Genomic DNA, 27832 nt, shown 5'->3' with positions numbered 1-27832 from the left:
AATTTAGAGATATTATCAGCACAAGAGATTCTGCAGATGCTGGAAATACAGAGCAACACACACACACACACACACACAAAATGCTGGAGGAACTCAGCAGGTCAGGCAGCACCTATGGAGAGGAATACGGAGTCGACATTTTGGGCTCAGACCCTTTATTGGGACTGTGTCATATCAGGAATGCTGTATTACATATGATTCCATTGATATAAATTGTAAACAGAATATTGCAGTGGCATCCTCGAATATACATTGCAGCTGCGGTATGCAAATTGGTTAAGAGTTGAAGTGCCATCCAAGCAGACTCCTTTGTGCTCGGCATTGATCTGCCTAAAGCTATATTCATTCCAGCAATGCTTGTCTGTCTGCCTGGGAAAAAAAAAGAGAAGGGCGAGTTCAATCAGTTTAACCTGTGCAGTAATTGCTCCTCGAATAATTCTTATGCTTTCAAAGGGTGTGAGGTTTCAGTGAACCCAATGGAGACACAATTAAAATGACCTGACATCAGGTTCATGGACTTCCATCAGAAACACTTGCAAAGATAAATGGCACTTCAAAGGGACTGTTATTAATTGAAGTGGTTTCTATCTCATGTCAACCAGAACTACAAGGCTCATTAAACAAATGACCAAGAACCCAAAGTGCCTCCATTGGTATCTGAGTGAACTTTGGAGACCAGCAATCTAATTAAGGTTCCATTCAAATAGCAGTCAAAAGCCCAAAAGAATGTCCATTTAAAAAGGCTCCATTCTGCCAGGAATTCCTCACTGAAGGAATTAAGATCCAACCTGATGAAGTCTGAAGCTTGAGGGAAAAGAGAATGTGCCAGAAATATCAGCGAACTTTCAGCACAGCAAACAATAAAGATTGATGCCTTTGGAATTGTTAGCCAATGTATTAGGGCCCAAGATATTAATTACTCATCGTTCATTGTGGAAGTTGACTAACTGGCCATCAGATTCCCTTATTTTTTGATTTCATATTCATTGACATAACAGTCACTAAGGTTTTGCCATCTGTCATGGTAGCAATGGTGTAACAATAATATAAATGGGAAAATGTGAAAGGACCTTGGTATCACTTTTACCCGTTATACCTTCTTTCAATATCAAGACACACCTGCCCATTATTTTCAGCCATTAAATGGCTTGTTGTGATGGATATGTGTTTCAAGGTACATCTGCTCATCATTCACATAGTCCCCCTCACCCCCCCCCACTGTTCCCCTATATGGTTCTATGGTTCACTCTCCTCTCCTATCAGATTCCGCCATCTGCAGCCTTTTGTTGCCTCCACCTATCATCTCCCAATCTCTTATCACCAGTTCCATTCTCACTTCCTCCAGCTTATCACTTCTCATCACCTGGATCTACCTACCGCTTGCCAGTTCCTTTAAAGTTTTGCTTTATTTGTCACATGTACATCGAAACATACAGTGAAATGCACCGTATGTGTCAACGATCAACACAGTCCGAGGATGTGCTGGTGGCAAACCCACAAGTGTCGCCAACATAGCATGCCCACAACTTACTAACCCGTACATTTTGGAATGTGGGAGGAAACTGGAGCAGCCAGAGGAAACCGACAAAGTCACGGGAGAATGTACAAACTCTTTACAGACTGCGGCGGGAATTGAACCTCGATCACTGGCGCCGTAGAGCAATTGCACTAACCACTACACAGCTGTGCCTCCCCTTGCCTCACCTCTTCCCCTCATCTCCTTACACTGGCTACCTCCCCTTTATCATTCAGTCCAGATGAAAGGCCTTGACCTGAACTGTCAACTGTCCAATTCCCTCCATAGATGCTGCCTGACCCATTGAGGTCCTCCAGCATCTTGATTGTTGCTCTAGATTCCAGCATCAACAGTCACTTGTGTCTCCTCTTGTTATACCAACATGTATTGCAAACTAATTCATTTCAAATACACTTCAAGCTGTGAGTTTTATAGGTGAGACCAGGAGAGGGAGAAGGTGGGTGGTGGTGGGGGGAGCAGGGAGGAAGTAAGAAGCTGGGAGGTGATAGGTGGAAGAGGTAAAGGGCTGGAGAAGAAAGAATCTGATTGGAGAGGAGAGTGTTCCTTGCGAGAAAGGGCAGGAGGAAGGACACCAGAGGGAAATGATGGGCTGGTGAGAAGGAGAATGAAGGGAGCCAGAATGGGGAATGGAAAATAGAGAAGGAGGAAGGGGGAGGGAAATTACAGCAAGTTAGAAAAACTGATGGTCATTCTGTCAGGTTTCACCCAGATGGAATATGAGGTGATGTATCTCCAATCTGAGTGTGTCTTCATCATGGTATTGGCTTGCCTCTCTCCCACCCACCCACCAACCTTTCCCCTCACCTGGTTTCACTGATCACCCGTCTACTTGTACTCCTTCCCTCCCAACACATTCTTATTCTGGATTGTTCCCAGTCCTTTACACTTCTGATGAAGGGTCTCAGCCCAAAACATCGATTGTTTATTCCTGTCCATAGATGCTGTCTAACCTGCTGAGTTCCTCCAGCATTTTGTGTGTGTGTTGCCCTGGATTTCCAGCACCTGCAGAATCTCTTGTGTTTAACGTACAAGTGGACATGGTTGGCATCTTTTATTCTTGATTCTCCTGCTTGCTCAAATGATGCATAATATAAAAACCAATTTAACCTACCACCAGCTAGTAACCCTCTTTAAGGCACAAAGGTGATTAAAGGTCTACTTTATAGACTGTCTGGAACTTTATAGACTGTCTGGAGATGTAACAAGATGGAGGGACTTTGAAGGAGTATCTCTGACTTCAGTGGTGTATTGGGAGTCAGAAGCAGCTTTGGAATGAGGGCAATGTAGCTGTTTGCAAACAAGATGGATAAATCTATCAACACACACAAAATGCTGGAGGAACTCAGCAGCTTGGTAGTTCCTTCAGCATTTTGAGTGAGTGTTACCCTTCATTTCCAGCATCTGCAGAATCTCTTGTGGATAAAACAATCAATATGCTGTGGAGGTTGAGTGGTACATTTCAACGTGGTCACCACATTATTACAGGCAGTATCATTGGATAAGATTGGGAATTGATCCGAAGATCAACGTTCCTCATTAAAAGATATTTGCTGCAAGGCTTGTCGCTTGATCAGTATCCCTCATGAGAGTTATTAGTAATTCCCATTATCTTGAGGCGCAGGTTAAATTTCAATGTAGCTACAATTCAGTGAAACCTAATTACTGCATCTCTGATATTTTGTTCCCCTCAGGGATTTTAATATAAGAGCAACACCAGGTGCAAGAGATAAACATGCTACCATATCAGATAGTCTTGATATATGTTAATCTAAAAAGTATTAAGATCACAAGCATCCCAGGTAGAATGACGCACTGGAACCTACACAAAGAATAACATTTTAATTGAAGAACAAAATAAAATCTTGAACGGTAATGGGGTTTTATTCAGATGGGTAGTCTGGTCATGAGATAACAGCTGGTAAATAGCTTGTTGTGTAAACAAAGGGAGTGTAGCTTTAAAGCAACGGATTAGGTAAATCCCCCCTCATCAACCTAACATGTGACCTTACGATAAAGGTCATTCACGAAGTAGCTGAACATGGTTAAGAACAATCATTTTGACTCAAAGAAATGGGGCAAGAGCTACTCAGGTTAGTACAGCTGCTCTCTCACTCTTCCAGTCACCTGGGTTCCATTCAGACTTCCAGTGCTGTCCCTGCGGAGTTCGCATGTTTTCCCTGTGGCTATGTTTCTGCTGGGTGTTCTTGTTTCCGCCCACATCTCAAAAAAGCATGGATGTTGCATCTGAATCAAGTTTATTATCATTGACATATGTTGTGAAATTTGTTGTTTTCTGGCAGCTGTACAGTGTAAAACATAGAAAAAACTATAAATTACAATAAGGAATATATACATACACATTTAGTTAAATTAGCAGTGCAGAAAAGGACGGTAGTGTTCATGGTTTGGTTCATTCCAAAATCTGATGGTGGAGGGGAAGAAGCTGTTCCTGAAACTTTTGAGTGTGTGCTTTCAGGCTCCTGTACCTCCTCCCTGATGGTAGCAATGAGAAGAAGGCATATCCTGGGTGATTGGGGTCCTTAATGATGGGTGCCGCCTTCTGAAGATGTCCTCAATGCTGCTGAGACTATTGCCTAAGATGGAGCTGGCTGAGTTGCAACCCTTTGCAGCTTTTTCCAGAAAAATAAAAGGTTGGTAGGCTAATTGGCTCCTGTAAAATTTCTCTAGTGTGTTAGTGTGTGGTGGGATCTGGGAGGGATTGAGAGGCAGTGAGGGAGAGAATTAAATGTGATCAGAGTAGTATCGGTGCAACTGGGTGTTTGATGGGTCTGTATGGACTCAGTAGGTTGAAGGGCCATCTTCTGTGCTATACGATTATATAAGTCTGGTGAAACATGGCCAACTGAGTTCATATATAATACTTCTTCCATTGTAAGGTGAAATGCTGGACTTCATGCTGATATTAGCACAGAGATCAGTGTCATTTGCTTTTCTTCAGATACCAAATTATGTACAAAACTTTGGGATGATTCAATGCAATGTCTGGAGCATACTAGCACAGCTGATTGGCTCCTCTTGACTTTCAACAGTAGCAACATAGCCAGGATCTCCTTCATCAATTTCCACAGGATGCCAATGAGAAGGAACTTAATGCTATGTTATGATATCTTGAGGTATTTTTCTCCATCACCTACATGACAAATTAGGTGTGTAGTGGACTACTTCCTCTCATTTGGGTAACTCCAAGCAACACTGAAGAAGTTCAACACCATCCATGGTAAATCATTTATTTGAACACCACCTTGATGAACATCCACTCCAACACCCTTGCACTGTCTACAATATGTATTATCAACAGCTTTAGACTGCAGTAGAAATTCATGCTGTGTTGCATGGTTTTGTTTCTCTTTTGGAATTGGTTTATTATTGTCACATATACCGTGATACAGTGAAAAGCTTGTCTTGCATACTGTTCATACACATCAAATCATTACACAGTGCATTAAACTAGAATAAGGTTGATTGTGAGGCCAAGGATCTATCTTATTGTACAAGAGTTCAGTTCAAAAGACTGATAACAGTGGGATAGAAGCTGCCCTTGAGCCTGGTGTTATGTGCTTTCAGACTTTTGAATCTTCTGACTGATGGGAGAGGGGAGGAAAGACAATGTTTGGGGTGTTTGGAGTGTTTGATTATGCTGGCAGCTTTACTGAGGCAGTGAGAAGTATAGACAGATAAGGGTTAAATATGTGATGTTGCAGTATCTGTGGATTACATTTAAATTCCAAATATTGGCTCCATCGACTTCAGCTAAATCAACTTTCAAAAGCAGAATGCGACAGGCTTTTGTGCAACATTGCACGGAGAGCACAAACAGTCAAAAATGAATTTCCACCTCCAAGTGTATAATCCAGATTGCATCATGCACTCCGTGGTTCACAGGTTATAGTATATTGTTGTTCAATTCCAAAGATTCTAATATTCCTCCTTATATGAATAGACAACATGAAATTTAAACAATTCCTTTCTGCTTCACAGATTCCAATTCCCTGGCTTGATATCTTTCATGAGTGAGCTTGCTTCAATTATTTAACTCTGCTGCATTTTCTGGGGTGGAATCTTTCCCTCCTGACATTTGTCATTATGTCTCTGTGCTTTTAACATAGCATATTGTTCCTCAATGCAGCCTTACACAGGTCTTTTCAGCAGAATGAAGCAATACTCTGCAATGCCTGAGAAGTCTAGTTTGGAAACTGCCCAGGAGTCCAGCCATATATTCTGCTTGGCACAGGAGAATTCCAGTGGGATATCATGGAGGAAATGGAAATAACAGGATAAATATTGCAACAACGACTGCTCATGGGAAGAACGGCTTCCAATTAAAGGAGCTGTTCCTGCATTTATTTAACAAGGCAGAGTTTTTTTTTAGTGAATTAATTTATCCTTGATAATGGAAACACAATGAGAATTCCGTTTGCCAGAAAGTGAACTGAGGGCACCAACTATTCACATGAAAATCATATAATCTTGGAGTGGCAGACATGTGGAAGCACTCGAGGCTGAGCGGTATCTCCAGAGTGTTGGAGGCTGTGGGGAGACCTGATAGAAGTTTATAAAATTATGAGGGTCATAGACATTTTTATTCCAGTGCACAAATCTCCAATACCAGATGGTATAGGTTTAAGGTGAGAGGGTGAACATTGATGAGCAAGGCAAGTTTCCTTACACAGAGAGCAGAAGGTGCTGCAATGCACTGCCAGGAGCACTGGTGAAAGCAGAAACAACAGTGGCACTTAAGACACTTTTAGACAGACACCTTCTTCGACAATCGTCACCTTGCCATGCTGGAGAGGCTAATGAGTTCCCGAAGATCCTGAGAGCGACGCTGTCTGGAGCTTAGCACCTGGTAGGGTCACCCATGGCAGTGAGGTCAAGGAGGAGGTCCCAGACAAAGAGTGTTCCAACCAAGACCTCAACGGTGGAGCTGGCAGAGGGTGATGACACATCACAACCGCAGTGAAGGCGGAGGAAGGTTACAGCAGTGTTGGTTCCCCATTCGTCTTGCATCCCATGCCACTGGACCCTGCCCCCAATCTGTCAAGGCGGCATCAGCCTCCTCACGTTAAACAAAGTCACGCACAGGCGTTCTTCATTAAGGGGATAACACTACTACTGGACAGGCACATAAGCATGCAAGGAATTGAAGGATATGGATCACATGCAGGCAGAAGGGAAGAGTTTAATTTGGCCTGTTCCTGTGCTGTATTGTTCTATATTCTACATTAAACGTTTGCTCTTCATTCACACAGAATCAACATTAGGGCATACAGTATTTGGCTCAGCAGAGTGAAAATGATAATCAAAACAATGATCATCCTGAATCCAAGAGTGCATAGTACCTTAACTGTCTCCATATTTGCATCTCCTAGTGCCTTCAGTGAAAGAGTCATCTTTTGCTCTCTGACTGCCAGTTTATTTCTAAGTGCAAACTGGTAAATTGGTTGATTATTGTCACATGCACCAAGATACCATGAAAAACTTTGTCTTTTGTGCCATCCGCACAGATCATTTCAACACATCAGTGCTCTGATGTAGACAAAAGGAATGGCAATAATAGAAAGCAGAATAAAGTGCTACAGTTACAGAGAAAGCCCAGTGCAGGCAGACAATAAGCTGCACAGCCATGATGAGGTAGATTGTGAGGGCAATGTGCTAGATTGCTGAGTTGGGTAATTCTGCATACCAGGCACTTGACTGGATGGAGACCACGAGCCCATTTCACATGGAAGTCATACAGTTAAGGTGTGACAGACATTCTGGTGAAAGGGAAAGTACAGTGCACCAAAGGGAAGGGGCGAGTTGCGTCAGCAATCAAGGCTTCGGTCTGAGCAATATTATGTGCAAAAAAAAGGGAATAGAAACATACTTACAACAGCTCAACCTCATTCCCCCATCTTAAGTACAACTCTCTTTGAATAACTGCACATAGAGGTGATATACTGTATGCTCAGTAGCCACTTCATTAGGTATCTCCTTTGTCTAATAAACTGGCCAGAGTGTATGCTTGTGGCCTTCTGATGCTCTAGCCCACCCACTTCAAAGTTTGACATGTTGTGCATTCAGAGATGCTCTTCTGCACACCACTGTTGTAATCTGTGGTTATTTGAGTGTGGTTATCTGGCTATTCTCCTCTGACCCCTCTCATTAACAAGGCGTTTTCACCCACAGAACTGCTGCTCACTGGATGATTTTTGTTGTTCACACCACACTCTGTAAACACTAGAGATCGTTGTGTGTGAAAATCCCAGGAGATCAGCAGTTTCTGAGATACTCAAACCACCCCATCTGACACCAACAATCACTCGACAGTCAAAGTCAATTAGATCACAATTTCTCTCCATTTTGATGCTTGGTCTGGACAACAACTGAACCTCCTGACCATGTCTACATGCTTTTATGCATTGAGTTGCTGTCACATGATTGGCTGCTTAGATATTTCAAAGTCAAAGTCAAAGTAAAATTTATTATCAGAGTACATACATGTCACTGCTTACAACCCTAAGATTCTTTTTCTGTGGGCACACTTGGCAAATCTATAGAACCGGTAACTGTAAACAGGATCAATGACCAAACAACTGTGCAAATGCAGATATAAATAAATAGCAATAAATAACAAGCATGAAATTAACAAGATAAGAGTCCTTAAATGAGTGTAGGTATCCCCTTTTGTTCAAGAGCCTGATGATTGAGGGATTGTAACTGTTCTTGAACCTGTTATTGTGAGCTCTTGTACCTTCTACCTGATGATTGAGGGATTGTAACTGTTCTTGAACCTGTTATTGTGAGCTCTTGTACCTTCTACCTGATGGCAGGAGCAAGAAAAGAACATGGTCTGGGTGGTGAGGATCTTTGATAATGGATGCTGCTTTTCTACGCCAGTGTTTCATGTAGGTGCGCTCAATTGTTGCATTAATGAGTGGGTGTACAGGTGTACCTAATAAAGTGGCCACTGCGTATAGTGCTGAGTCTTGTCCATTTACGAAGATTAGTGTTTTACCTTCTATGTAGTAAAATACACCAAGATTTTTCATGAAAATACTATCAATCCAAATTTAGCACCAAGCCTCATTAGAATATTAAAACTTATCTTCCACTTGTCCTGTCTCTATGGTATCTTAATAGATGTAAGATTGATTAATTGTAAATATTAATACCTCATCTGACCATTATTGGAGACTTAAAATTCATCCCAGTAACCTTGTATTTCTCTTTCAACAGATACCCTTTGACTGGTTGAGTTTTTAGTTCTTAGAAGTTTATAATGCAATGAAACTGGTCAGCTATCAGCTACTTGTTTGGGCTTCACTTAACTCTTGGAAACAAGCAACAACCATAAAAGGTCAACAGCTTTGTTATTAGCTTGAAGGATGCAGACCATTCGACCATTGAGGGCCTCCTGAGGAGGTCCCACTCCTCTAACCCTGCTGTATTTTCCCTTTGGATTGATAATCAATTCTCTATATCAGTTACTGCTGGAAATCTCCCGTCACCCTTGCATTCAGATCAGCACAAGTCAGTGAATTTAAAGAAAAAATCCTCCTCATCCCCATCCCTGACCCTTTGAAGAATTTTGGACTTTGACCAAATTCAAGTTACGCAAAACCATGAACATCTGCTGAATCAGTAGAAAGTTTGTGTTGCATGAAGTGTTCTCCTTTGAAAGGCAAAATCTGTCCTTCCCTGTATTCTTCTCTTACGAGCCCACAATAGATGAAAGAGTGGTAAGTGTCTTGAATAAAACCAGGTGGAGGGATGCTGGAGGTGAAACAGTAGGGAGGTTCAGAGCGGATCTAGCTACGGCAGGAAGCAGTTCCCCTGGCTTGATGGCCTCAGCCTCATCTTTGAGTCTTCTAATGCTCGGATTTCCTGAACAGAGTTTACAAAGCCAATGAAAACCAGCTCCAAAATATTTGATCATATCCTATGTTTGTTGTCTTAGATCCTTGTCAGGAAGGATGTTTAACCAGCTTGCTATTTTTCTGTCTTTGATGTTTTGTTCAATGCCATGACATCACTGTGTAAATTATACCAAAGAGAGAGAAAAAGTATTTTTGACATTTCCTTCCCATAACTTTGATGTTTTTCTGTGGACTGATTTCTCTTTTGGTTCTTTACTCATCGTCCACGCCTATGTCCTTTCCATGACTGTTGGCTAGCTAGCCAGCTGTAGGGGGAACCACATTTTGTCGGCTGAAGTTGATGAAAAACAATCAGTGCTCAAGAATCATGGAAGGAGAAGCAGATGGAGGCCATTTGCCTCATACCTGTTCTGAGACCTCAAGTCCTGTCTGATCCTTGTAATTTGGGAACAATAGAACATAGAGCATGAACAGTACAGCACAGGAACAGGCCCTTTGGCCCTAAATGTTATACTAAACTAATTAAGCAAATTAAATGACACCTAATCCCTTCCACCTGCACATGGTCCACATCCCTCCATTTTCTGCATAGTCATGTGCCTAATGAAGAGCCTCTTAAACACCCATGATTTTCCCAGACTAATCCAGGAGTGGTGATACTAACTGTAATGCTATGGCTAACATGCTGACTGAAGTGTCGCGGGAGAAAATGGAACAACAGAAACAGTGGATCAGCTGTTGGAGGCTCTGTACTCGGTGAATTGCTGTCTCTCGTTGGTAAGTGAGAGATTGTTGCTGATTCGCCAAGCGGAGAGCTCGGAAAAAAAAGCGGTGCAACAGATTTTTAACACCGTAGTCAGCCGGTTGTTTTGTTATGTCTCCCCTCTCATTGTGAAAGGAGGCACCTCTTTTTCTCTTTATTGGGGGGGGGGTAGAGAGAGAGAATGGGGGAGAGAAAGGGAGGGAGAGGGAGAGGGAGAAACTGAGGTATGTTGAATTGTCGGGTGAACAATTAGTTTTTGTTGTACTGCAGATCATGGTCTTTCTTGGGGGCTTTGCTATTGCTTGCTTGGTGGGTGGAGGGTGCTGATGTTTTTTTGCGGAAGTGGGGGTGGGGGAGTGTCGTTGCTTTGCTGCTGCTTGTGTGTGGGAGGGGAGGAGTACAGGGGGCTTTGGGGTTCAAATGTTTTAACTGTCACTCATTCTCTGGAGCACTCTTCTGTTTTTGTGGATGTCTGCGAAGAATAAGAATTTCAGGATGTATATTGCATACATTTCTCTGATATTAAATGGAAATATTGAATCTATTGAAGTGAGATGGGGTCGGGGGGGGGGTGTTCTAAGAACCTCTGAGATAAGTTGATCCTGAAACACGGAGACACAAAGGAAGTGCAGATGTTGGAATCTGGAGCCACATGGATGTTCCTGGAGGAACTCAGTGGGTCAGGCAACATCTGTGGAGGGAAATGGGAAGCCGATGTTTTGGGTCGAGCCCTTTCATTGGGGCTGGACCAATCCAGATAAAGAGTCTTAACCTGACAAGTTGACTGTCCGTTTCAATCCACAGATGTTGCCTCATACATTGAGTTCTTTAATACCTTGTGTGTTTATCATGAGATATATCAAATCACAGAACCCTACTAGATCTGTGCAGTAATATAATTGATTCAGCTTCAAATTCAGATTCAGTTATTGATCACATGTACATCAAAACATACAGTGAAATGCGCTGTTTGTGTTAACATCCAGATGTGCTGGGGCTGCCTGTAAGAGTCACCGCACATTCCAGTGCCCACAATATTCACAGAACAAAACAATCAACACAAGAACAACAAAACAAGCCCCGTTGCACCCTCCAACCGATCCACCCAATCACACACACACAGACAGTCCTTCAGCTACAGGCCAAGCCAACGTCCTCAGCCTCCAATCTCCAGCTGACTCACAGACATTACGCCTTTGACATCCTCAGTGGACTTGCAGACTCTCAGACTCAGGGCTCCAGCTATCAGGCCTCGACTTCTGGACTTCCAGTCGATCTTCGGGATTCAATGTTTGTTGTCAACTCCAGACTCGCTGATGACAATGAATGAAGAACCTGGATGCGGATCCCAAAATGCAGCCCATGAATGCTGGACTCTCCGATGACTGGGACACCAAACACTTGGTTGCACATGTTCACCTCTGGGTTTTGGGCTTCTCATCCAGTAGCATCCTGTTGCTAGTTCCAAAAACCAGATTTTTGGGGTCATTGTTTAGAGACAAGTATCTTAAAATTTAGTCGTGAATAACAGAGGTCAAAACAAAATGTCTCGAAGTTTCAAAGTCAATCTTCAAAGCCATTAAAACACCAAGCTGAGAAGCGGAAGACAGACTGCGCTTATAGTAGATGCATTAGAATCTGCAACAAGTAATCTCACACAGCTAGAAGAATGAGCTCTATCTATATTGGAGAAAACTTCACATTATTTGTAGCATGATGATATTTATAGCTTCAAAGGAAATGTGAAATCCTGCAATTAAATTAAATGCTTGTGGTTTCTTGTTTATTGTGCAAATACCAGAATAGTTACAGGGCCAAGTTAGTGCTGGTTTTCATGCAGAACACAACATCCTAGAAAGCTTCCAAACACTGGAAAATCGAGTGTAAAAGGGAGAGCTACTGCACTGGGAATACTATTATCAGCTATCATACTACCGAGTGTAGAGAAGTGCTATTTTGCAGAGGTAGTAGAATATATTTCGTATTCAGGCATGTTAACACCCAGTGCATATAAATGATGTTCATGAGTTTGGTAAAACCCAGTGTACATCAGTGTTTTTTCACAGGTACCTTAATAATCACTGTATAATTGTTGATTTCATGTTCTGAACTACCTAGTGCACAGGAATGTTGCTTTCTGATATTATAATTCCTAGCGTCCACCATTGTCATTTTCGGGTGCTGTAATAATTACTTTATATGTGTGTATCATACTACACAGTGTACTGTATATGATAAGCTTTATCTTTGGTATTGTAAGGTGAGTATTGCTTTCAGGCATCATGATATCCAGGGCGTACGAGAGCTCCTTTCGGGTAGGGTAATATCCAGTGTATATCGGTGGCTGTTTACAAGTGCACTCATTTCCAATGAAGCACATTCTAGTACTCTGAAATCTCAAGTTACACACCACCCATTTTATGCTAAAATCGACATGAAGTTGTCTTCCTAACACTGAATATTCCTGAGCTGCAGGAGGAAATCCAAACTTCATGTACCAGGTCCCATTTGCTGGTGGATCACACACTTGACAGGTGGCAGTATGTGAGACTGGGCAAGCACCCAATATCCTCTCACAAAATACAAGTCTACGGCGAACCGTCAGGTCAGCAGAGAAGGTCATTGGCTGCAGTCTACCATCCCTGCAGGACTCGTATGTGTCCAGGACAAAGAATAAAATCATTGCAGACACTACCCGCCCAGCAAACTACCTTTTGCAAAAACTCTCTTCTGGAAAGTGCTAAAGGGTTATTAAAAAAACTTCATGCCATCACAGAAGTTTTATCCGCCAGGCAGTTAATCTGATCAATCATTCTAGTTAGTCCACATCTCTATCAGTCAATGCACTGTATGCACATTTTATTCCATACCTGTACTATTTTTATATAATTCTTTATTCTGTATAATTGCTAATTTTTAAAAAAATTTATTGTATGTAGCACCAACACACCACAGCAAATTTCTAATACACGTGAACGTATATGGTGAATAAAGTTAATCTGTGATGCTTGAGTTTCCAGCTGAAATGTGTTGCATTTGCCAAACCAAAGCATATAGGACTGGATCCAGATGACCATTCCCTCAGCCACCTTCCAAAAACCAAGCAGAATTTGCTTTAGAAAAATAGAAAACCTACAGCACAATACAGGCCCTTTGGCCCACATTGCTGTCCCAAACATGTACTTACTTTAGAAGTTACCTAGGGTTACCCATAGCCCTCTATTTTTCTAAGCTCCATGTACCTACCCAGAAGTCTCTTAAAAAGACCCTACCGTTTCCACCCCCACCACTGTTGCCGGCAGCCCATTCCACGTACTTACCACTCTGCATAAAAAACTTACCCCTGACATCTCCTCTGTACCTACTTCCAAGCACCTTAAGACTGCCCTCTCGTGCTAGCCATTTCAGCCCTGGGAAAAAGCCTCTGACTATCCATACGATCAATGCCTCTCATTATCTTGTATACCTCTATCAGGTCACCTCTCATCCTCCATCGCTCAACCTATTCTCATAAGACATGCTCCCCAATCCAGGCAACATCCTTGCAAATCTCCTCTGCACCCTTTCTATAGTTTCCACATTCTTCCTGTAGTGAGGTGACCACAATTGAGCTCAGTACTCCAAGTGGGGTCTGACCAGGGTCTTTTAGATTGGTTAACCAAGGCAAATTAAATAGATCATCCTCGACCTGAGAGTTAGCCTAAGAAAAAGGGTAATTGAGAAATAATCAGCAGGAGCATTGAATTCTCTACTGTTTCTTCCCTCATGCACTGCATCTCTACTTATGTACAGTTTTATAGGTGGCAACATCCCTCTGGTTCTTTGCTCAGCCGTCCATGGTTCAGTTTCCTGTCCAGTTATTGAGTGTATTCATTTATTGCACCACGGTGTAACTGAAGCACCTTTGTATTCTGTCCTTTGCCAGCATTTTGGTATACCTGATCCACAGCAGAAGCCACCTCTTGCCGGAACCAAGATCAGAAGCTGATATTTGCACGGTTTCACTCGGCGTCACTTGATGGCTCTCTTTCCCTGACTACCCAAAGCATTCTCCTCTACCCCCATCTCTTTCATCAGACTTTGGATCTTGATTGGCTAATTAAACACGTCAAGAGGCTGGATCATGCTGAAGTTGCAGTAAATCCTAGACTTCTACACACACACACACACACACACACACACACATACACACAGGAAATTAAACACCTCAGCACTGTACAGGCCCTCTGACCAACAATGCTGTGCTGACCTTTTAACGCACAATATAACCCTTCCCTGCTACATAGCCCTCCCCCTCCATTTTTTTCATCATCCCTGTGCCTACCTAAGAGTTTCTTAAATGTCCTTAATGTACCTGCCTCTAGCACCACCCCTGGAAGAGCATTCCACGCACCTACCACTCTGTGTAAAAAACTTACGTCTGACATCCCCCTATACTTTACTCGAATCACCTTAAATTTATGCCCCCCTCGTATTAGCTATTTCTGCCCTGAGAACAAATCTCTAGCTTGCCTCTCTATCTATGCCTCTCATTATCTTGTACACCTCTATCAAGTCACCTCTCATTCTCCTTCACTCCAAAGAGAAAAGCCCTAGCTCGCTCAACCTTTCCTCATATGATGTACTCTCTAATCCAGTCAGCATCTTGGTAAATCTCCTCTGCACCCTCAACAAACATGGAAGTCTGTTTCTACTAGCGGATTCTGATGACTAAATCTGTTTGTTTTGGAGACGGGTTCTCCACGGAATTGAGCCAGAGAGCCCAATCTTACTGTAATCAGGCCCAGAGCAGATCTGAGGGCCTCACTGACTTCAATGGAAATTGTCAGGAAAAGAATTAGTAGGCAAAGTTAAATTACCTTCTTTTAATTTCTTTTGCCTTTGTTGAATATTTTAATTACCAGTGGGTTTTTAAGTATTCTTACTTGATTTTCAAAATGTGGTTGTATTTATTTACTTCAAAGCTAGTAATTTTTAACTGCCTCACTACCTCTCCCAGTCTTGCTCAAAGGATGTCAGGAGTTCCCTGTACAGTCGACCTCCATTAATCCGACTACCTGTAATCCGGTTCCTCTGATAATCCAACACTGATTATGCTTAATATGATCCTTCTGTAATTCGGCATTTTCACTAATCCGGCACGCCTCAGGTCCCAATGGTGCCGGATTAGTGAAGGTCGATCTGTATTTGGACTGACCTGCCTGAGTCCTATTGCCATTGGTACCACACTGCCAGGCTGTGGAAGGCCAGTGGTATCGGGTCTTCTCTCTGGACTAGGGGAGCGTGGCAGTCATGAACCACATGCAGCAGTACTGGGTAGGGACGCTGGGTTAGTACCATCTGGTTTAATGCTTTGCAACGGAGTCTTAGACCATAAGACATAGGAGCAAATTAGGCCATTCAGCCCATCAAGTCTGTTCTGCCTTTCAAACATGGCTGATTTATTATTCCTCTCAACCCCACTCTCCTGCCTTCTCCCCGTAATCTTTTATGTCCTTACTAATCACAAATCTATTATCTCCACTTTAAATATATCCAGTAACTTGTCTTCCACAGCTGTCTGTGGCAATGAATTCCTCAGATTCACCACCTTCTTGCTATCTTTGTCTGTTTGACTCAGTGGTACAAGTTTTACACTGATCTGCGCAACCTCGTACGGAACGCCCCTGCAGACGACAAGGTCTTCACCCTTGGCGACTTCAATGCCAGAGTAGGCCAGGATTCAGAAGCCTGGAAAGGAGTACTTGACAAACATGGTGTTGGAAACTGCAACGATAACGGGCGCCTTCTGTTAAGAGTTTTGCACGGAGCAGCATCTCACCATCACTAACATCATTTTCCAACAAAAAGACAGTCTGAAGACAACCTGGATGCATCCTCGGTCCAACCATTGGCACCTCACAGACTACATCTTGGTGCACCAGAGAGACCTTTGGGACGTCTTACTCACCCGAGTGATGCCCAGCACAGAGTGTCATACAGACCATCTTCTTGTCCGCTGCAAACTCAGTCTCCATTTCAAACCCAAGCCAAAGACAGGAGGTACTCCAAGGAAGAAGTTTCAGGTTGGCAACCTCCAGTCAACTGAATTGAAAGCTGACCTTCAGACGAATCTTCAGTCGAGGCTTCAGGATCCCAGTTTCCCCACAGACTCCTCTCCAGAAGTGCTTTGGGAACACCTAGAAACCACTATCCTGCAAACCTCTGAAGTCCTAGGGTTTTCCACAAAGGAAAACAAGGACTGGTTCGATGAAAACAACCAGGAGATCCAAGGATTGCTGGCGAAGAGGAGATCCGCCCACCAGGTGCACATTGCTCAGCCGTCTTGTCCTGATAAGAAAGCAGCCTTCCACCTTGTATGCAGCAACCTCCAGCGCAAGTTTTGAGAGATTCAGAACGTGTGGTGGATCAACCTCGCAAAGAGAACTCAGCTTTGCGCTGACACTGGTGACTACAGAGGGTTGTATGAAGCCCTGAGAGTGGTGTATGGCCCTTCGCACCAGGTCCAGAGTCCATTGCGCAGTGCAGACAGTCAGGTGCTCTTCACAGACGAGGCGTCCATCCCGAACTGGTGGTCAGAACATTTCCAGACTCCCTTCAGCGCCAACCGCATGGTCCAAGACTCAGCAATTCATCGCATCCCACAACAGCCAGAGAAAACAGAACCGGACAAGATTCTAACCCTAGAAGAGACAGTAAAGGCCATAGAGCAGCTGAAAAGTGGCAAGGCAGCGGGAGTTGATGGAATCCCACTTGAGATTTGGAAGCATGGGGGCCCAGCATTACACACCAAACTCCATGAGTTCTTTGCTTGCTGCTGGGAACAAGGTAAACGACCACAGGACCTCCGTGATGCAGTCATCATCGCCCTGTATAAGAACAAGGGGGAAAGGTCCGACTGCTCCAACTACCGGGGGATAACTCTGCTCTCTATTGCAGGAAAAATCCTCGCAAGAGTACTCCTGAACAGACTGGTGCCCATCATTACAGAAGAACACCTCCCAGAGAACCAGTGTGGCTTCAGAGCCAACAGGTTTACCACCGACGTGGTATTTGTTCTCAGGCAGCTCCAAGAGAAATGTAGGGAACAGAACAAGGGATTGTACGTGACATTTGTCGACCTTACCAAAGCGTTCGACACCGTGAGCAGGGAAGGTCTGTGGCAAATCATGGAATGACTAGGATACCCCCCAAAGTTGCTCAGCATGGTCATCCAGCTACATGAGGATCAGAGTGGCCAAGTCAGACACAACAATGACCTCTCAGAACCCTTACCAATCGGCAACGGAGTAAAGCAAAGCTGCGTCCTCGCGCCGACTCTCTTTACCATCTTCTTCAGCATGATGCTTGAAAGGGCCACAGAAGACCTTGATGACGAGGACGGTATCTACATCCGATACCGCACCGATGGCAGCCTGTTCAACCTGAGGCGACTACAGTCCCACACCAAGACACTGGAGCAACTCATCTGAGAGCTACTCTTCGCCGACGATGCTGCCCTTGTTGTCCACACAGAGACAGCCCTGCAGCGTATAACATCCAGCTTCGCAGAGGCTGCCAAGCTCTTCGGACTGGAAGTCAGCTTGAAGAAGACAGAAGTTCTCCATCAGCCTGCACCTCAGGAAGATCACCATCCTGTCAGATGCCAAGATCGACAGAGACTGACAACAGACTGGCAAAGGCAAACAGCGCATTCGGCAGGCTGTACAAAAGAGTCTGGAACAACAAGCATTTGAAGAAAGGCACAAAGATCAGTGTGTACAGAGCCGTAATACTGACCACCCTCCTGTACGGCTTTGAGTCGTGGGGACTCAACATCCACTGGAGTGACTTTGTCACCAACATCGAAGTCCTCGAACAGGCGGAGGTCACCAGCATCGAGGCCATGCTGTTGAAGACGCAGCTGCGCTGGGCAGGGCATGTCTCCAGGATGGAGGATCATCGCCTGCCCAAGATTGTGCTGTATGGCGAACTCTCCATTGGCCACCGTGACCGAGGGGCACCAAAGAAGAGGTACAAGGACTCTCTGAAGAAATCCCTTGGTGCCTGTCATATTGGCCATCGCCAGTGGACTAATCTAGCCTCCGATCGTGAGGCCTGGCGACACACCATTCACCAGTCTGTCTCCTCCTTCGAGAACCACGCAGGGCTGGCATTGAGGACAAAAGGAGAAGGAGGAAGAACTGTGACACAGCAGCACCAAACCCAGAACAGAATTTCCCTTGCAGCCACTGTGACCGGGCCTGCCTGTCCTGTATTGGTCTAGTCAACCACCAGCCAGCCTGCAGCAGATGTGGGCAGCCCCCTTCCTAAATCTTCATTCCCGAAGCCAAGCCATGATGATGATGACATATTCACAGAGGGATAATTATCCATTGGGAAAATCCACATAATATTTTCTTAATGAATATTGAAACATTATAATGTACAAACAGATACAGTGAATTTGAAGAAGATAATACTTAAAATAAATTCAAATGCCCATAGAGAATTTTGAAACACGTACAAGTATATTTCGCAAGCCAGGCAGCATCTGTGGAGAGAAAACCACATTTACTATTTCAGGTCCATCAAATTTCTTCAGAAGGTTTCAAGCTGATGAGCTTTCACCTTGATGAGAGCTCACTGAAAATTTAACAGCATTTCTCCCTCCACAGACGCTGCCAGACCTGCTGAACATTTCCAGTGTTTTAAGTTCTTATTTCAGATTTCCAGCATCTTCCATTTTTTTCTGCTTTTCATTTTCATCTGACAAATATCCTCTTCTTCCACCTCACTTATCCCTCCCCTACCCTCATCTCATCTCTTTTCTTTATTCACTATTTGCCATGCCTTCAGACTGCTTTCCAGCCAAACATTCACAAACAAGACAGGTAATTAGACCAACAAAATGTAAATGGATCGTCGAATAACTGTACTTGGCTGAGAGATGGTAAAGGAATTTTCAGGACATGAAGAAAATATTGCAGTTCTTTGAGCATGGCCTAATGGTTACGGTTCAACAGTGAGTTTGCATTGCCTTTTCTCACTTACTGACTAAAATAATCATTTCACATATCCCTGCATTAAATTTCATCTGACTTGCATCTCTCCATTTCACTCTGCCTACTTCTTTGAGTTTATTTTGTCAACACACCATGGCTGCCAGTTTTACTTATGAGTTAACTTCAGGGCACTCTATCAGAAGCAGTTGCAAAGTCATATTCACTTCATCAACCACAGTTCCCTATGTCAACCCTCTTTGTGGCTTCATCAAAGAACTCAATCAAAAATTATTTGCAGTAAACCAATCTGATTTGGCTTTCAAGAATTGAATCAAAAGTTGATTAAGCCACAGAAATAGGCTGTCCCTTCAATTCCGTCACCATTCTCCCCAACAATAGATTTCTGAATGGGCCATAAACTCAAACACTACCTCACTGTTTTTCTCTTTTTTGCATGAAATACTTACTTTTAAAAAATATTTCTTATTGTAACTTATGCACACAGTGGCCACTTTACTAGGTACACCTACTTATTAATGCAAATATCTAATAAGCCAATCATATGGCAGCAACTCAATGCATAAAAGCATGCAGACATGGTCAAGAGGTTCAGTTTCTGTCCAGACCAAACATCAGAGAGGGAAAAAATGTGATCTAAGTGACTTTGACCATGGAAAGATTGTTGGTGTCAGATGGGGTGGTTTGAGTATCTCAGAAACTGCTGATGTCCTGGGATTTTCATGCACAACAGTCTTGAGAGTATGCAGAGAATGGTGTGTTAAATGAAAAATATCCAGTGAGTGGCAGTTCTGTGGGTGAAAACACCTTGTTAATGAGAGAAATCAGAGGAGAATGGCCAGACTGACTCAAGCTGACAGGAAGGTGACAGTAACTCAAATAACCACGTGTTACAACAGTGGTGTGCAGAAGAGCATCTCTGAATGCACAACACATTGACCCTCGAAGTGGATGTACTACAGCAAAAGAAGACCATGAATGTACACTCATTGGCCACTTTAGGTACCTCCTGTACCTAATAAAGTGGCCAATGAATGTGCGTTCATGGTCTATATATGAAATAGTCTATGTACATAGATTGTCATGGTCTATGGTCTCTCTCTCACTCTCTCATATATAATTATAATTTATAGTATGTGTATGGCATTGTACTTCTGCCACAAATTAACACATTTCACATCATAGATTAGTGATAGTAAACATAATCCTTATTTTGATTCTGATTCTGATTCTAGACCAACCCACAATAAAGCAATAATGGCCAGGTTATCTTTTTCAGTAATTCCAACTGAGGAATAAATACTGGCCAGGATACCAGGGATAAATTACCTGCTCTTCTTCATTGTTGGACCATGGGATAACATCTAGCAAAAGAGTAAATCATTTAGTATCTCATCCAAAGGACCCTGTTGCTGTATTTGGACTCACAGGCCAGTTCATGCTTGAGGAAACAATTACTTCAGGGAAACATCACCTTTGACAGCGTATTGTGTTTATCTACAATTTCTTGCTCTCTGGGTTCTTTCTAGAACTAAAGGCCAACTATTTTATTTATTGGGATACAGTGTGGAACAGGCCCTTCTGGCCCTTTGAGTCTTGCCGGCTAGTAACCCCCTAACTTGATCCCAGGCTAATCACGGGACAATTTACAATCTTTGGACCGTGGGAGGAAACAGGAGCACCTGGAGGAAACCCACGCAGTCACGGGGAGAATGCACAAACTCCTTACAGATAGTGGTGGGGTTTATAAAGTCATCACTCAGTATCCAGCTAAACATGATTTACTCAATGTCTACAGGTTTTGTTTTGAATAAAATAAGGAAAGAAAGAGATGAGTATCCCAGCTTGCTTATTTATGATGTAAGCAAATAGAACGGTGTGCTTGGACAAGCAATATCCCATAGATAGGAGTGAGTTTATTCATAAATTAATTAGTTTTTTTGTAGTGTTGAATCTGAGAATAATTTCAGCTAAGAAACTGAAATAGTGTCTGACTGACTTAACATCCAATTTGCTGACCCTGTAAAGCTTTCCTCCCCGTTTTGAGTGGGATTCATTGAGATGATTCCTGATCAGGCCTGAAAAGTGATGGTTACAATGCACTGAGAGGCAGGTCTCAAAGTCATAGTTTGCTCCTTTACACAAAAAATGGATTACTCTCAGTTATTCCAACGTCCTTTGCTCCAACACTGATTTATCACGCCCCCCCCCACCCCCAATACGCTGCACTGTGCAGCAAGCAGGCCCCCTTTCTTCTGAATCTTGGAAGTGTCATTACCTGACATGCTGGTGGATTTCATGGAGGACTGGCTGTTCTTCCGCTTTTTCTTCCCATCAGGCCACCTACAATGGAAAGTGAGACTTTAGTGCATAGTATCCATCAGCATTGAGCATTAGAACCTGTAGTAAAACCAATAAATCATGAGAAGGCCAATGATGCCGGGCGGTATTATTGGCTGCCTCCAGAAATGTCAACAGTAATAAGCTTCATTTCTGTTGATTTGTAGCTAAATAATATTCAAGCTGGCTAATTGAGTGACACACCACAGAAATATACCTCTTGGCCTATTCAAAGTTCAAAGCAAATTTTATTATCAAATTACATATAATTCATCATACACAACCTCAAGATTAATTTTGCTGTTGGCATACTCGACAAATCTATAGAATAGTAACTATAACACAATTAATATATGACCACCAAATAGAGCTTTTGGACAAAGGTTTGAAGTAGATATGGTTATTGATAGGGTATGGGAGGAATGGCCTTCTCAAGGTGGGTTTATGTAGGCTGAGGAGGATCTATAACTTTTATAGATTATAAAAACAGAACATTTATAATTGAAGCAAGTTACAAATTTTAAAGGTACATTAATTGTCAGTAATGCCTTTGGACCAGTCTTGCATTAATTTGGTACTTTAAGAGCAGGAGTCATTAGATTCAATAACATTATACAATGATAAAAAGGGTCCAATGACCAGGACAGAAATATCAAGTATTAGAGAATGTGCATTTAAGGTGAGAGGGAGAAAGTTTAAAGGAGATATAGGAGGAGAAGATGGCGGTGCGATGGCAGCGCGCGCAGCCACTTCGCTGGTGATGTCTGTTATCTGTCAAGTAGGGGACCGTGCACAATTCTGATTTGATGGAGACAGACGTGAGAGTATGGAGGAACATCTGGAAAACTTCTGAAATGCCCGCTTCGCTGCTGCTGCTACCGTGTGGTAACCGGAATCTCCAGAGCAGAAGGCCCCGAAATCCTCGGCTTTGCGTGTTTCAGCGGCCGGGGCGAAGTTGAAGGCGCTCGGCAGAGGATGGCGCTCGGGAGGCTGTATCAGAGAGACTGGTCGGAAGCTCGAAGTTTTCTGACAGATGGACTCAAGTGTCGGCTGTGGTCGGCTGCTTCCAAGGCATCGGCAAGTTGACGGTGCCTGGAGGTTTATGGCAGGGAGTTTCTCCCTTTTGCCGCCTGCTATTGGGGACTCAGGAGTCGATCGACTCAGGGACTTTTGAGACTTTATTTACCGTTCTTCATCAAATTATGGTATTGCTTTGCACTGCTGTAACTATATGTTATAATTATGTGGTTCTGTCAGTGTTAGTCTTTGGTTTGTCTTGTTTTCTGTGATATCACTCCAGAGAAACATTGTATCATTTTTTAATGCACGTATGCATTTCTAAATGACAATAAAAGAGGACTGAGTGTTCTCATAATCTAAATTTTTTTTACATAGGAATGGTGGATGTCTGGAACCCACTGCCAGGGGTGGGCTGGAAGAAAGTATAATTGTGGTGTTCAATAGGCTGTTAGATACTCATGAATATTCAGGGTTGGAGCGATACGGATCGTTTGCAGGTAGAAGAGATTTAGCTTAATTTGTCATCATGTTCTGCACAGACATTATGGGCTGAAGGACCTGTTCCTATGCTGTAATGTTCTATGTATGAAAGCTCAAATAATATATTTTGGCTTTTTATTAAAAATAATTTTGGCAGGCTGCAATTTATGGACAGGAGGTGGCAGTGTTCTAAAAGGGATGTAACAGGAGCTATATTAATGCAAGTTGGCCAGCTAGTAAGATGCTCAGAGATTGAATGTTGTTCAGTAGAGTGGACAAAAGGCTATCATTTTAGTAGGAAGCTTTCTTGGATTGATTAGGAACCTCCTGGAATGCAAACACATTTTAAGGAAAGACTTCAAAAATAGATACTTTCACTGCACAATAGAAGTTAATCATTATATATTACTGAGCCATCTCACTGAACACCTGGAACACAAACTTTCCACTTTTTTCCCAGCTATTAAAACTCAGCCTTAATTAAGTCTTTCAGCTACCCAGGGGAAATCACATGACATTTAATTCCACTGTATATATCTCTGGACTCTACACACTTCATTGGCTGTGAATGAGTTCCTAATTTGATCTGTTTTGACAACCCTGCCGAAAGGGTTCAAACATGATTTTTTCTATGCTCTGCAGCATGAATTACTTATTCAGTGAACGGCAGAGCAGGCAGGATAAAATCAGGGTGGGAGTCCACGGGGATTAGAGCAGGAATTTAATAAATACTGAAATAAACCAGAAATCTGATGGTGCAGCACCTGCTTCTCAGACACTAACTGGGTGTCCAGACCTCCAAAGCAGCACATGCTAAAGAAAGGCTCAATGAGGCAATCATGTCTATGAAGGCAATAAAAAAAATGCATTTGGGGGAGGAAACAGCTGCTTGGGGTTTTCCACATGCAATTAGGATCCTAATGTCCTGGTGCAGCCTCCAAGTGAGGCAAAGGATTGCCCTAAACACAGCCAATGTTGTACACGTAGCAGTCAACCGTCCTTAAAGGAGGCTGCGAGGGAAACAATTTTTCAAATTATTCATCTGACTTGGAAACTGCAGAGTTCATATTTGAAAGCAGTGTTTAAAAAATTTTCCCTCCAGAAAATGACTCTAACAACATGAATTACGTAGGTTGACATAATTTTTGGTCAATGTGATTGCATCGGTATGATGCAATGAAGGCGGCGGCATGCCAGAGGCTACACTTCATTAGGAGCTTGAGATTTGGTATGTCAAAGACTCTGGCACATTTCTACAGATGTACTGTGGAGAGTATTCTGACTGGTTGCATCACCACCTGGTATAGAGGTGCCAATACACAGGATTGAAAAAGCTGCAGATGGTTGTGAACTCTGCAAGTTCCATCATGGACAATAGCCTCCGCACCTTCAAGGATGTCTTCAAAAGGTGATGCCTCAAGAAGACGGCATCTACCATTAAAGACTCTCACCATCCAGAACATGCCCTCTTCCTATTACAACCCTCAAGGAGAAGGTACACGAATCTGAAGATGCACACTCAATGTTTTAGGAACAGCTTCTTCTCCTCTGCCATCAGATTTCTGAATGGCCCATGAGCCCATGAACACTACTTCATTATTTTGCTCTTTTTTGCATTACTTATTTTTACATAAATCTTATTGTAACATAGTATTTTTATGTAACTGCACTGCTGCTGCAAAACTAGAAATTTCACAACGTATAGTATGTCAGTGATAATAAACCTAATTCTGGTTTGATGTTCCGGTCCATATGTCCCCCCCCCACCACCACCAATTGTCCCTGCTCTCTGCATCTTCCTGAATCACTGCCATCTTCTGAGATCACAGTATTTCTCAAGTTCCAGTCCTTTGCACTTTGCAGCACTTAAATGCTCTAGTATGATTGGCTGCCGCTCTGGAACTCCCTCCTCTTATCTGCCTTGCACTGGTGCACGAGTCTAGGACTGGAGTGTATATCCTCAGGATAGACGGACGTCCCTTTAGACCAGAGATGAAGAGGAATTTCTTTACCCAGAGTTTGGTGAACCAGTGGACGGCTGTGGAAGCCAAGTCACTGGGTATATTCAAAGTAGAGATTGATAGGTTCTTGATTCATAAGGGCATCAAATGTTATGGGGAGAAGGCAGGACAGTGAGGTGAGAGAGATAATAAATCAGCCACGATCGAATGACAGAGCAGATTCAATGAGCCGAATGGCCTAATTTTGCTCCAATGTCTTTCAGTCTTATGGTCTAAGCTTTTGGTCACCAATCTTTATATTTGCTTAAGTTTAGGTTGAGGCAAGTGAAGTCCTGTGAAATGTTATACTACATTAAGAGCTATCAAAATACAGGTTAATACTAATGAGTCAGCAACAATCATAAGAATTACATTGGAGTCAGAATGGACTGCAGATGCTGGAATCTGTGCAAGGAACTAGATGCTGGAGGCACTCAGCAGGTCAGGAGGAAAATGTCTGATGGATGCTGCCTGATCCATTGAGTTCTTCCAGCATCTAGTTTTTTCTCCAGACTCCAGCATCTGCAGTCTCTAGTCTTTCACTGAACATATAGAAGATGATATAAAAATACAAGCAAACATAAGAAAAGTTAAACTATGAGAAAAATAACAATTTTACACTCTAATTCAACTACACCTTTCAACCTTTTTCAAAGAATTCTACAGAGATTTGTGAAAAAGATAATTTCCGGCTACTGGTATGATGAAGTTACTCAGAGCAGAGTGCAATTAAAGATTAAGGTGATCTAAAAGTTAAGCAGAGATACAATGTTTTAATTAATTGTTTCTTGATGGTGTATCAATCTGTTGGTGTGTTGGCGCGTGGCCAAGTGGTTAAGGCATTCGTCTAGTGATCTGAAGGTCGCTAGTTCGAGCCTTGGCTGAGGCGGCGTGTTGTGTCCTTGAGCAAGGCACTTAACCACACATTGCTCTGCGATGACACCAAGCTGTATGGGTCCTAATGCCCTTCCCTTGGACAACATCAGTGTCGTGGAGAGGGGAGACTTGCAGCATGGGCAACTGCCGGTCTTCCATACAACCTTGCCCAAGCCTGGCAACCTCCATATATCAATCTGAATTTCTGACGCAACTTTCAAATTCTGCATGAAAGATGTTGCCGCTGAGTTGCAGCAGCAGCAACAAAATTTTTTGTTAAACTTTATTTTCAACTCTGGTCACCCTGACCTTTCACACAGTTTGCTGAGCTGCTGTGGTTTGGTGTCTGCTTCGACTCAGTGGCTGGCCTTCTTGCCTCTGAATAGCACATTGTGGGTTTTATTTCTCCTCTCTGGATTGAGTCTGCAATCCCTATGGTATTGGGATGTAGAGCTGTGAACTGCTGGATGAGAAGTCAAACTATGGCTTCGCCGAGTCTATTGGGCGGTCATAAGTATTCCCTTGATAATATTCAAAGAGGAACAGTGAGTTCTGCATAGCTAGTCAGAAAAGAAAAATTAAGGATGACTTATATATTTTGTATAATTGCCTAGAAATTCAGAGGCGCCTTGCAGGATGCGTTATGGATACAAAAGTATGGGGGCCAATGACTTTCTTTTGGCTAAAGCTAATATGTTAGCCACTTCAACTGGCCTCAAGAGATAAATAGTAAAACCAATTTTCTAATTTGTACTCTTAGACCCCTTTCCTCACAGAAAACCTTTGAACAACACCTTGAGGCATTCAAACCAAGCTAAACATGTTGTAACAGCTTTTGACTCTAACTTGAACTGGTTCTGTCTACATTCCAATCTGCTTTCTCTGGTTAACGAAGAACATTTTGGAGTAATGCAAGACATAGAGACCCGACTTGTGCACATGAAACTCTCATCTAATAAGATGATGACCAGATTTGATTTTTAGTGATTTTGATTAGGATAGAAATATTGAAGAGAATACCAGTGAGAACAAAAAAATTTAAGCAGGAGTATATCATTTAGCCCCTTGTGTTTACTCTTCTGTTCAAAAGGACCATGGTTGACCTTTCCCGAATGAATCCTATGTAACCCTGATTCCTTTAATATCTAAAAATACACATTGGCCACTTTATTAGGTACCCCCTATGCCTAATAAAGTGGCCACTGAGTGTATGTTCATGGTTTTTTGCTACTGTAGACCATCCACTTTAAGATTTGACGTGTTATGTACTAAGAGATGCTGTTCTGCACACCACTGTTGTAACATGTGGTTATTTGAGTTACTGTTGCCTTCCTGTCAGCTTGAACCAGTCTGGCCATTCTTCTCTGAACTCTCTCATTAACAATACATTTTCACCCATAAAACTGCCGTTCACTGGATGTTTTTTTGCTTTTCACACCATTCTCTGTAAAATCTAGAGACTGTTGTACATGAAAATCCCAAGAGATCAGCAGTTTCTGAGATACTCAAACCACCCCTGCCTGGCACCAACAATCATTCCATGGTCAAAGTCACTTAGATCACGTTTCTTCCCCCATTCTGATGTTTGGTCTGAACAACTGAACCTCTTGACCATGTCTGCATACTTTTATGCATTGAGTTTATGCATTATGCATATGATTGGCCGATTAGATATTTGCATAATAAAGTGGCCACTGAATGTATATCTCTTTCTGTTTTGAATATACTCAGTAGCTGAGCCTCAAGTGCCTCCTTGGGTAAAGAATTCCAAAGATTCACCAGACCATGGTATATTTTTTCTCAACTCAGTTCTGAATGGCCAACCAGTCAGGAGAAACATTATCCTTGCATTTACTGTATCAAACACCATATATATTCTAGATATTTCAATGATATCACCCTCCATCCTTCTCGAACTTTAGAGAACGTAGGCC

At 42.7% G+C, this 27832-nt stretch overlaps 1 protein-coding gene across 17 annotated transcripts in view; it reads right to left on the bottom strand.

Annotated features, from left to right (window-relative positions):
• Positions 1 to 27832, bottom strand: part of LOC134340450 (thyroid hormone receptor alpha) — a 534574-nt gene that overhangs the window by 103156 nt on the left and 403586 nt on the right. For all 17 annotated transcript variants that reach the window (XM_063037698.1, XM_063037699.1, XM_063037702.1 and 14 more), the window contains one exon: positions 21461 to 21525. In XM_063037698.1, the coding sequence (XP_062893768.1) occupies positions 21461 to 21525 (65 nt within the window). The remainder of the gene's footprint in view (positions 1 to 21460; positions 21526 to 27832) is intronic.

Source organism: Mobula hypostoma, chromosome X1, assembly GCF_963921235.1.
Source record: "Mobula hypostoma chromosome X1, sMobHyp1.1, whole genome shotgun sequence".
Lineage (NCBI taxonomy): Eukaryota > Metazoa > Chordata > Chondrichthyes > Myliobatiformes > Myliobatidae > Mobula > Mobula hypostoma.
The sequence above is the reverse complement of the archived record's forward strand: the minus strand, read 5'-3'. Positions and strand labels throughout refer to the sequence as shown.